This window comes from Populus nigra, chromosome 5 (assembly GCF_951802175.1).
Source record: "Populus nigra chromosome 5, ddPopNigr1.1, whole genome shotgun sequence".
Taxonomy (NCBI): Eukaryota; Viridiplantae; Streptophyta; class Magnoliopsida; order Malpighiales; family Salicaceae; genus Populus; species Populus nigra.
This window is the reverse complement of record NC_084856.1, coordinates 3,957,990-3,970,074: the sequence shown is the minus strand read 5'-3', so window position 1 is coordinate 3,970,074 and position 12,085 is coordinate 3,957,990. Positions and strand designations below refer to the sequence as shown.

Sequence of the window (12,085 nt, the reverse complement as noted above, 5' to 3'; positions counted from 1 at the left end):
TATAATTCTATCTAATAGCATTACTACACAGAGTCTTATTCGAATTTTTATTATAAAATCTTCTCCTGCTTCTCTAAAATATTTATAATTTCTTAAATAATCCTAAAAATACCCTTGAACAAATCTAAATTTAAAATAGTAGTAAGCTTGTAATCAAAATGATTAATATAGTTTAAATCAATAATTTTATTTTTGCTAAATATCTTTTATGTTCTCTTTGCACCCGCTCTCTAACTTATCAATGAGGATATCATCACTGTCATCATTGTAATTATTTATGTTATCCTTATCAACATAATTATTATCAAAATAAAAATTAAAAATTAATAGAAAATATAAATCAATATCTATCAAATCATAAATAAGATCACTAAACCCGAGCCCAGGTGTGATGGGCTCAAATATGAGCTTGAGCCCAACCTTAAGGAGCAGATCTTGGTCTCATTTTTAAGTCAAAAGATATACACTAGGTATTTTTTTTTTCTTTATAATACTTGTGTAAGAGATATTTATCCCTGATCAATACTTGTATAAGAAATATCCCTCTCCATTAATACTTATTAATTCTTGTATAAAAGATATTTATCCCTTATAAATATTATTATGATGAAACTACTCTCCAACCTCTGTATCTTAGAAAAAGAAATGGATTAAAGGTTATAAATACCCTTTGAATTATCAGGTAAGAGGTTCAAGTGTTTTTACATTAAAAAGGCATCATTTCAACACAAGAACATCCTAAATTTCATAATGTAAAAGCTCTTTAAGTATATTTATCTTTTTTTTTGTAAATTTATTGACTTTACTATGTGTTTTCAAATATCCAAAAAAAAAATGTTTGCCGGTACCAGAGACATTCTTCAAGAGAATTTTTCTTAATATTGAAGAATAAAGCTATTTGAGGAGGCACTTAACCAATATCATATTCCAATCATAAAAAAACCTTCACTTAACTAATATCATATTCCAACCATCACAAAACCTTGTTACATAAATATATCTGAATTTTACATTTCATTATCGTGGTAGGCAAGGAACTACGTCAAGGAATTTTAAATTTTACCTTTTTACTTGAATTTAATAGCATTATCAAATCCAAATAGAATATGAAAGCTAAACTAAATATAAAATGATTTTTTTTCAAAATATAAACCAATACCTCACTAATGCAGTCGCATGCCCCCTCAGCCTCTTACTCCCACCTCTACTCACCTACTCTCTTGATCTCTCGTGCCTGCAACTCTCTAGTCTATGCTCTCTTTTGCAGCTCTCTTCTTGGTATGTTTCTTCTTTTGTTGCGTTAAATATTCATGTTTTCTTTTGTATGTTCAAGGTTGTTTTTTTTTTCCTAGGTTATGATTATATTGTTTGCTTTTGGTATATGATTTTGATTCACCTTTTCGAGATCATTTTCTTTTAAATGAATTGTTTAAGATTATGTTTCTCCCTAATTTCTGGCCATTACTAGTCCACATAACTCTATATCTTGTTCAATCACCATCTCACTCCACCATACACCATAATCTTTCCTTGTTACAACAACCACCATTGCTCAACAAACATCCAACATAGGTTAATAATGTAAGCAATGGTTTTTTATAAAAAAATTCCTTGATCCATTTGATCTTTATTGCTATTGTGAATATATAATGTAAGCAATGATTTTTTGATAATTTATTTGATCTTTTTGATTTGTATTGCTATCATAGTATTCATGTGTTCTATTCTAGTTCAGGGGTTGAGCCAGCCGTGATGGATTTTCCATGGAGGTATGTCCTTAATTTGTATATATATTCTCTGCTCCTCATGCTTAAAGATTATCTTCTATATATGACTTGGTTTTGCATGGTTTTTCCTGATTTGTATTTTAACGAAAACTAATCTGGAGTTCTTAGGTGATGACTTCAAATTAAAGCCAAGAATCACATGTTCCTTGTAATGTTGTTTATTTCTCCACAGAGGTACGTACGCCCATGAGCCCTGCTAGAGTTGAGAGCATTTTATATGTCATGTAGTATTCTTTTTCTGTAAATTATGCAAACAGAAAAGGAATGTATTATTTTGTCCTTGTTGAAATATTCAGTGAGGTGACAAAGGGCGAAATAATATTTTTTTTCGTAAAAAATAAGCCAGATTTATATAGATAAGTGAAGCTATAACAATATGAGCACAATATCATATAGTAAATAAAGATTAAAAAAAAAGGGATTAAAATCAGCCATTTTAGACGACAATGAACTGTACAGACAAGGATTCCATTTAGAGAAGAGTCCCAGATAAAACATGGTATAATTAATGTCTGAATCGTCATCTTGTTAATGGTTTCTCGAGTTCCCAATCCATGCACTCACTACTATCTACTCAATTGCACGCCAACAAGAATTTTGCAGAATCACGGGCTTGATTCCTCATTCCTTCCTTGTTGGTACACAAACACAGAAAGGAATTCGAAGCAAATAGCACCCGAAATAGGTAGGTCAAATCAGTAAATCAAGAAATCAAGTTAGAGGATAATTAATAAGTTTTTCTTTAATTAATTTGAGTTAAATTTTATAGGTCTGATTTTTCTTTTCTTCAATTTAATGCTCAGATCTTGTGATTTCTTGACTTGTTATATTTGATTTCTGAATTATAAGCAAAATAAGCAAAATTGCTAATTCAATTTATTATAATATATATTAATTTCAAATAGTATAATTGAATTTAATTATATAATTTAATATTTTATTTATGATCATTTTAAAGATACTGGTAGCATCATAAAATTTGCTGGTTTAATACTATCATATGAACATTAAAAAACGATGTAAGATTCGTGAATCCCTTGGCTACAAACAAGAATTTGTTGCGTGTTGGAGGAATTATGATAAGAGACCTCCTTGTGCTGTCGTTCTCGTTCACATGCAAGTGGCGCGCACCTCTCTTAAGAACACTGGAAAATTTATTTTTTTGGTAATAGATTCATCAACTTTTTTTTTTTTTTTTAAACTGGCAGTGGTATTTATATTACATGCAAATTAGTAGGAAGCGACCGCCCGCATGTGGAGCTGACGTCTTCGTAACTCTCCATGCAATGCAATGGTAAGTTACTGTATATTTTAAAAATATTTTTAAAAATTTTAAAAATTTTTATTTTTTTCATTTTAAATTAATATTTTTTTGATATTTTTAGATCATTTTAATATGCTAGTATTAAAAATAATTTTTTTTAAAAAAGTTATTTTAATACATTTATAAATAAAAACACTTTAAAAAGTAACCGCAACCGCTCTCCCAAACAAAAATATCTCAACGAGACCAGTGAAGTCAAGGGGTGTTTCACTCTGGTCAAAACACTAATTATTTAAAATTTGAGTTTTTTTTTAAATTAATATTTTTTTATATTTTTAGATCATTTTGTTATGTTGATGTTAAAAATTAAAAAAATTATTTTAATATATTTTTGAGCGAAAAACACTTTAAAACGCAAGCTTTATTACACTCCTTGTTATAAATAATAAAAAAACTATTTCAAAAGGTTTTTAATTCCATATTGAAAAAACATAATTTACTTCTTGTGAACATAAAGTATATATGGAACTTTTTATCTCACATTAAAAAAAATAAGATTTTTTTTCTAGTGTTTATATAGTGAACTTTGATAAAAATATAATAACTAACAAGGAAAGGACAGTTAGCTCGCGCATATTAGGTTGAGCTGAGCAAGAGGAAAACCTCTAATTACCCCTGCATGCAAGGCAACGCTTGTATTTTCTAAACTTTTTGTTTCCAGTAATAATTTATTTTTGGCTCTTAAATTGAAATTATAATTTTTTAAATACTTGGAATTACAACTCTTTTATATTTTAAATTGCTGTAACAACTCTCTAATTTTTTAATTTATTTTTTACCTAGTTGTTACATGCTAGCCGTTTATATAGCTATATACTTTTATAATTAAGGTGTGCTGAAAGATATAGTATTTTTTGTATTTGCAAAACTTAGTATTTTCATGTGTTTACAAAGCTTACCGACATTTATTTTCAATCTGTTTTTATAACTCGTTTTAGAAAAAAAAAAACTTGTTAAATTCTAAAAAAATAACCTTGTATTAAAAAAATATCTTTAAAAATAATATCTGTATACAACTTAAGTTTATCTTATCCATCGTATTTTATGACAGCACTCCTAAACAGCCCGAAGCCCTATTTATTTGGAGATCTAGGGCCGATCATGGAGTGTGTCCTTTGCTATGCTGTGGCAACTGACAACTGTATAATTGCTTTGCTTAGCTTTGCATATGTCCTTACTCGAAATGGGAGGGCCGGAGGGGTACAGTTTCATTTAATCTCCTTTTCTCCAACCATATGCTAGCCCCGTCCTTCATTTTTTTCCTCGGCGATTCCTAGTTCTCTGCGAATTATGATAAACAATTCCAGTTTCGAGTAAGTTATTACTCTCGCTGTCCATTAAGAAAATCCTATTGTAATTCTTACATAAATTATAATATATATATATATATATTAAATATAGTGTCAATTATATTTTAAAATTAAATATAATTAAGAAATATATAAATTCAATTATTAAGAAGGGATATAAAGTAACGAAATTTGATATTTAATTATTTGACTTTGTGATAAAGGACGTATTTTGAAACATGGGACTCTTTTCAAAAGATGGAGGGAGTAAAATGTAAGGTACATCCGAGCTTTCATTACTCATTTCTTCTCTCTCTCTCCCGCTAGCAACAGAGGAGGAAATAAGTAGAGCTGTTACCAGTAGCCACTGGAGTAGCTAACCATTAAATCTCCCACCAAACTTCGATTCCCACATTAAGTTCTCCTCTCTCGAGCCAATACAGCAAGCCAATTTCCCTATACTGTATTGGCTCGTTCCAAGCTGCTAACAAATTCTGTCATGGCATGCATGTGGATCCCAGGGCTAATTCTCTTCTTAATACAAATCCTAATACTACTAGTTCCTGAATGTAGCGCAAAAGTTCCAGCCATCATAGTGTTCGGGGACTCATCTGTGGATTCAGGGAACAACAATTTTATTTCCACAATTGCGAAGAGCAATTTTGCACCTTACGGCCGTGATTTTCCAGGGGGTAGTGCCACTGGGCGATTCTGCAATGGCCGCCTTCCTCCTGACTTCCTCTCTCAGGCTTTTGGCCTCAAGCCAGCTATACCTGCCTATTTGGATCCAATGTATAACATACAAGATCTTGCTACTGGTGTTTGCTTTGCTTCTGCTGGAAGTGGCTATGACAATGCCACTGCTGATGTGCTAGTAAGCCTTCCAGTTCCATGACATTCTTGATTCTATGACGTGCTAATTTCCATAAGCTCATATACCCTTCTTCCTGGCATTACAAAATGTCGATTTTTTTTGCTAAATCTCATTCTAGAGAAACATGTAGTTTGTATAATTAATTAAATTTTTCTTTGGTCATGCCTCATTCATTTATAGCTAATGTTCCTTTTAAGTGGTTCCCTATTGTTGCTGCCAATGTTGACATTGCAGGGAGTGATCCCTTTATGGCAAGAGCTGGAGAACTACAAGGACTATCAAAGGAGAATGAAAGCCTATCTTGGTGCCAAGAAAGCGAAGGAAATAATAACAGAGGCTTTATATATAATGAGCTTAGGAACAAATGACTTCTTGGAAAACTACTACACCATCCCTGGCCGAAGATCACAATTCACGATCCAGCAATACCAGGATTTCCTCATCGGACTTGCTGAGGGCTTTGTTAAGAAACTTTATGCTCTCGGAGCTCGGAAATTATCCCTTACAGGGCTTTCTCCAATGGGGTGTTTGCCGCTGGAGAGAGCTACAAATTTTATGCATCCTAACAGCTGTGTGAAGGAATACAACGATCTTGCTTTAGAATTTAATGGAAAATTGAATCAATTGGTGGCAAAACTGAATGATGAACTTCCTGGAATGAAAGTGTTGTTTGCAAATCCATACGACTTACTGTTGCAACTCATCACAGCACCCTCACAGTACGGTAAGTTTGATTTTTTTTTTGTTGGTTGGTCAGCATCTGCTATTCTCTGCCACTGCTATTGATGACATTAAACTAACCAAAAAGAGCTGATCCCTCAACTGATTTAAGGAGTAGATCAGTTAACTACAAACGGTTACATCAGACAAAAACAAAACAATGTGATTTGTAATTGACATTTCGGTGATTTCTTCCCTTCCTCCTCCTCCTCCTTCTCATCCGGTGGAACACTAATCTGTTCAAAGTCAAATAATGCTGTGTTTTCATTGCAGGATTTGAGAATGCAGAAGTAGGATGTTGTGGCTCAGGAACATTTGAGATGGGAATTATGTGTACTCGAGACCATCCACTTACATGCACAGATGCCGACAAATATGTATTTTGGGACGCCTTTCATCTCACTGACAGAACAAATCAAATAATTTCGGCTTATTTATTCAAGGATCTTAAGTCAAAATTTCTTTGAGTTGCAGTGTGATTATTGGTGGTTGTCTGGTTGAATTTCGGATAAAAAGGAAGGTAGCTATAATCATGGGTGATGAATGAATACTACGGTGGTATATGTATGGACTATGGTGTTTAGAGATAGCAATGAGTATGGGTCTGGATTTACAAAATTAGATATTCATGGTCTATATGTGTATTTTAAGATGTGGATATATTATGGCTATGTCTGTTTTCTGAAATTTATTTTTTGAGAAATTATTTTTTAAATTTTTCTGTGTTTGTTTGTCATTAAAAAAGTTGATTAACAGAAAACACTTTCCAGTCAAAAAAAAAATTTGGTTTGGTTTTCAGGGAAGTGTTTTCCTAGAAAATTTGAGTGCAAAACACTTTTTGAAAGTTGTGAAAAATTTAGAAATGTCATATTATTTGTTAATTATATCAAATTTAATTTTCAAACTTTTGATTGCTATGTATATTTTGTTTTGAATATTTATTTTTTAATTTTATTTTTTAAAATTTTATTTTTATATTAACTTTGGTCCTCATTTTTATAATTATTATTTGTTTTTTCCTTATCATTTATTTTTTTGAAAATTTTTATGTATCAAATTTGGTTCTCATTCTTTTAATTGTTACTTATTTTATTTGAAATAATTTATGAAATGTTAATTATTATTATTTTAATTTCTTCATTTATTTTTATTTTTATTTTTTAGATTTGATCTCTATTATTTTGATTATTATTTATTTTATTTAAGATAATTTATGAAATTATATTTTTTTTTTCAATTTCAATTTCATTCTCATTCAACTTTTTAATTTGTAAGATTTGTTCCTCATTGTTTTAATAAACTTGAGAAAAATAAAACATTAATAAGTTATTTTCTAGCTCATTTTCCATGACATAACCAAATACTGGAAAGTGTTTTCCAACTTATTTTTCTTTTCTGCCAAACATTAGAAAATAATTCACTTTCTTGAAATTCACTTTCCCGGAATTCACTTTTCAAAAAAAAAAAAAACTTTCCAACAAACAAACGGGATCTATATTGAATTACAAAAAATATAAATATTCTAATACATGATATATATATTAGCAAAATCTATACACTATCCAGTACCAGATAAAATAACTATTTAAAAAAACTCCACCCATTTGAGTCCACGGACATTAAATTCGAAATAATTATCATCCTTGACAATATTCATCCTGGAAAGATAATAATATTAGAAAATAATATAAATCATCTCTTGAAACTCCATTTAATAGTTTAAACTATTGGGTTGAAATGTTTCTTTGACATGATATTATATCCTTGATGACCAAGCAGTCACGAGTTAAAATCTCACCATTCCATTTATTTGATAAAAATTAAGCACAAGGTAATGTGAGTTTGTGTACGTTTGAAGCCCAAAAAGCTTTAATTTGAGGATTGTATTAAAAAATAATATAAAATATATTTTGAAATCTAATCTAATAATTTAAACTATAGAATTGAGATAATTATTTGACAAATAATACTTATAGGATATCCAAAAATTTCAAATTCAAGGAACGCCTTCATAGAAAACATAGTCCAGAAATAAATAGAGTGGTTGTAGTTAAAGACCACTTCAGGCTTGAAAATAAAAACTGCAGGATAAAATTTGTAGTTCGAAATATGGCGCCTGACTCTGAGTTGAAAGAACCGCTACTGATATCTTTCGACAATTTACGTTGTAATTACATAATTCAATAGCTTACAGAACATTAACAAGTTCATTTTCAATAAGCAACATCTGCAAAGATTGTCATGCGTGATTTGTCTCACTTTCACGGTTAAAGGAGAACCTAACCAATCTGGCTTCAGTTGCCAATTTTATAACACAAGATCACTGAAAAATGGCAGAAGTGAAAGCATATTACAACACAAGATCGTTGAAAATTTCCCAAATAGAGCCTCGATCTTTAGGAATTCATCCAATCTAAAAAACAGAAAACCAATCCTTATGAATTCATCGGAATAATGATTTAAGAGCGCTCCCATATCTATGAAAAACACCAAATTCTGTTTCAGCCTAAAGAGGAAGAAGTTTTCCATGTAGTTCATCTCCGTCACAATTTCATTGCAAAACGAAGCAAAGCCGATGAATTTTTTGCTTTAGAATTTGTTTTCTTACTTAGGATTAAGGATAATGTGACTCAACAGAGCTTATCAAGGGAGTGACTTTAGGAGAAAAACTAGACAGAGGTTGTCTGATATTTATGCAATCCACGACCACATTTAGCCTAGATATTCCAATTTCCAACTATAAAGCTAATTGCTCCACATGCTTCAGGGATAAATAAATAAATAACAACTGCGTTGTAAAATTTGAAGTTCAGAATTCTATTTAGCATACAGTAACTTACAGCATGGATCCTGAGTTATTACCACAGTTCACCGGCATATCAACAATTTACGTTGTGATTGGATGGTTCAACAAACTTATTGAGCATTAAAAAGCAAGTTTTCCAGAAAGACCAGCTAAGAGAGGAAGCTTCTCAAGTTCTCATGCTGAAGTTGTTTCTGAAATTCTTTTGGCTTCAAGTGTCTTCTCATATTCCTCAATCGACTTAAAGAGCTCTGAAAAATTTCCTTTCCCGAATCCTCCACGTCCACTCTTCTGGTATTCCCTGCCCTTCTCATCCTTGAGCATGCACCCCACTCTCTGAATTATCTCTATAAAGATTGTTGGCCTGCCAAAACCACAACTAAATAAATCCCCTCGGATCTTCCTAGCCAGAGGCCTAACTAAACCTTGTTCATGATCCAAAACTTATTTTAAAGATGCCCCATTAACATTAAGTTTCCAACACTTAAAAAAAAGGAAACAATTAGCGATCCCATAAGATCAAAGAAAACTTAATAAGATAAAATAAATGAACTCTAAACTATCCATCCTATAAAGCAATAATAAATTCACTCTATCAAAGAAGTTTTGGAAATACCTATCACCAACAGGCTTGGTGAAAATCTGAAGCAAAGTCCCTTGATCATCTCGATCAACCAAAATCCCCAATTCCTCACACTCCTTAATCTGCTCATCGCTCAATACATCCCCAGCTCTACTCTTCAAGTTCTTATAATAAGTGGGCGGTGGCGAAGGCATAAACTCAAATCCCCCAACTGCACTGCACTTCCTCATCTCCCTCAAAGTCCTGAAAATATCCTCACTCACAAGCGCCAAATGTTGCACTCCAACCCCTTCATTGTGCTCCAAATAAGTCTGTATCTGACTCTTCCTTTTAGTCCCAAAAACCGGCTCGTTCATTGGCAACAGCACTGTCTCTTCGTTATTAGCCAAAACAACCGCATTCAACCCACTCTCGCTCGTCCCAACATCCTCCGCCGTGAACTCCGCAAATTCATGAAAACCAGTGAACTCCTTAACGTACGTAATTCAGCGCCGGAGCCAATTCCGGCACGTTTCCAACCGCATGGTCTCATCTCCTGATCCCGTAATCCAAAGGAAACGATGACACTGCCTCGAATTTAGGCAAAAACCAATTGTCAGGGCTAGAATCGTCGTTTTCAGAATTGCTGTAGCTTACGTATCTTAAAACGACGTCCCTGTAGAGGTGAAACTCGGTGATAACGGCACCATTATCAAGGAGGATTGGAGAGGCCGACGGCTTGGCGCCGTGTGCCACGCTGGTGGTGAAGACTAGCTCGGCGTCGTCAACTTCGATGGCGATGGCGCGGACTGCGAGGCCGTGTTTGGCGGAGAAGTTGCGGCAGGTTTCGTGAACCAACATGGAGAAAATGCTCCCATTGGGAGATCTTAAAATGACTGCAACAGCTTTATCAAAAAAAAAAAAAAAAAAGACCGCAGCAGTAATTGCAGAGAAGAACAAAAAGAAAAGGTGCTACAGCAGAGGTGAAGATGTGTTTTTTTTTTTTTGCCGTGACATTCTTTTTATTAACTTCTACTCTCTCTTTTACGAGGAACTAATACCCCCTTCTGGGATATGCTCTTTTGATTAACTTTAATTTTAATTCAAAAAAGAAAAAAGAAAAAGAAAAAAGTAAAGACAGGAACACAACTGGTTGGGTATCACTTCCAGTTATAATTGAATCTATTGATCTGTTTGATAGCCTACAAAAAGAGTGAAAGGGAGTTTTTTCTTGTAGATATGGCCGACAGAGCTTAAACCCGGGATATAATATAGTAGTTTAATTCATATCATCCGGCTGCTGTATCCACCATCGTCTTATAAGGATTAATCAAATAGAAAGTAAACAAATAATAAGGTAGAATCTATATATATATATATATATATATATATAAACCTGGACAAATCTTTTAATTCAAACTCGAAATCCTTGAAATTCTAAATTCAAGTTCAATCAAGAAACTCAATACGCAACAATTTAATGTTTAATGATAAAATTAAAAATAAAATATTAATTTAAAAAATTTATTAAAGTAAAAAAAATAACAATTATAAAAATAAAGATAAAATTTAATAGGAAAAAAATAAAGGGGGATAAATCATAAAAAAAATCAAATTTAAAATTATCTTAAATAAAATAAAAAATAAAAAAAATAAAAAATAAATCTGACAAATAAAAAGATTGATTCTGTTAAATGATGAAAAGATCATTTTATTGTTCTAATTCAAGATAATTTATGTCTTGTTGTTATGTAAAAATTGAGCATTTTTAGTTTTTTATGTAATTATTATTTAGACTTTAAAAAACAAAATATAAATTTTTAATTTAATTTTCAATTTCTCATAAACTGTTGAGAAAATAAATACTACAAAGGGATTTTACAACTACACCATGGTGGAGTGAATTTAGAAAAGAAAAGAAAAACCCAAATAACACCATTTTTTTAGGAATCAATTATCTTTTATATTCACAACGTTTAATTATTTAACCTAGATTAATGATCATTTAATTGATTCAAATTAAAGCAATAGACAATATTTGTCGCAAGGAAAGTCATCAAAAATTGAATCCGATGTCTGAATATTAAGAATTTGTTTTGCCTCCTACTTTTTATAATTTTTACTGTTTTGCATTAATTAAAAACACCATGTAAGTGTTTGATAAAGATTTTAATACTCCATTGTCCATTGCTTAATAGTTATGGTCTTCATAATAATTTTAATTTAAACAACACAGCAATAATAATTACAAAAAATTATTAAACTTGAAAGTGTGTAATTTAATTAGTCAGGTCATGTGTTTGCTTCTTAGAAGTTACTAGTTCGAGTCCTACAAATCTCAGGGTCAATGAAAGTTTATATGGTCGTTAACTTTAAGGTCCGCAAGATTAATTGAGATACGCATAAATTAACCCAGACACCTACATTAATAATAAAAAAATTAAATGATTTCAGTCACTATACAACATAATAATTTATAACCAAATAATTTATGTACATCATAATGCAAAGAGCCATGCATATTTTAAATTATTTTTTTCTTTCTTTACTTTGTTTTGTTATCAAGATGCAGGTGTTGACTTAATTTTGATTATTTAATGAATTTTGATATGAGTTAATTTTGTTTATTTAATGAGTTAGACAAAACCTTCAATTATTCTCCTCATATCATGCGATGCGAGGCAACACTAATACTATCTGGACAATGTGATCCTCCTAGTTAGAAA

At 31.4% G+C, this 12,085-nt stretch overlaps 1 protein-coding gene and 1 pseudogene across 1 annotated transcript; one reads left to right on the top strand and one right to left on the bottom strand.

Moving 5' to 3' along the window:
* The first annotated feature begins 4,838 nt into the window (after positions 1-4,838).
* On the top strand, positions 4,839-6,612 carry LOC133693536 (GDSL esterase/lipase At2g42990). The gene is made up of 3 exons (XM_062114766.1): positions 4,839-5,274; positions 5,509-5,998; positions 6,268-6,612. Exons 1-3 carry the CDS (start codon positions 4,900-4,902, stop codon positions 6,459-6,461), a joined length of 1,059 nt encoding a protein of 352 aa, XP_061970750.1. The 5' UTR covers positions 4,839-4,899; the 3' UTR covers positions 6,462-6,612.
* A 2,175-nt stretch (positions 6,613-8,787) lies between these two features.
* On the bottom strand, positions 8,788-10,282 carry LOC133693406 (4-hydroxyphenylpyruvate dioxygenase-like; annotated as a pseudogene).
* Between the last annotated feature and the right edge of the window lie 1,803 nt (positions 10,283-12,085).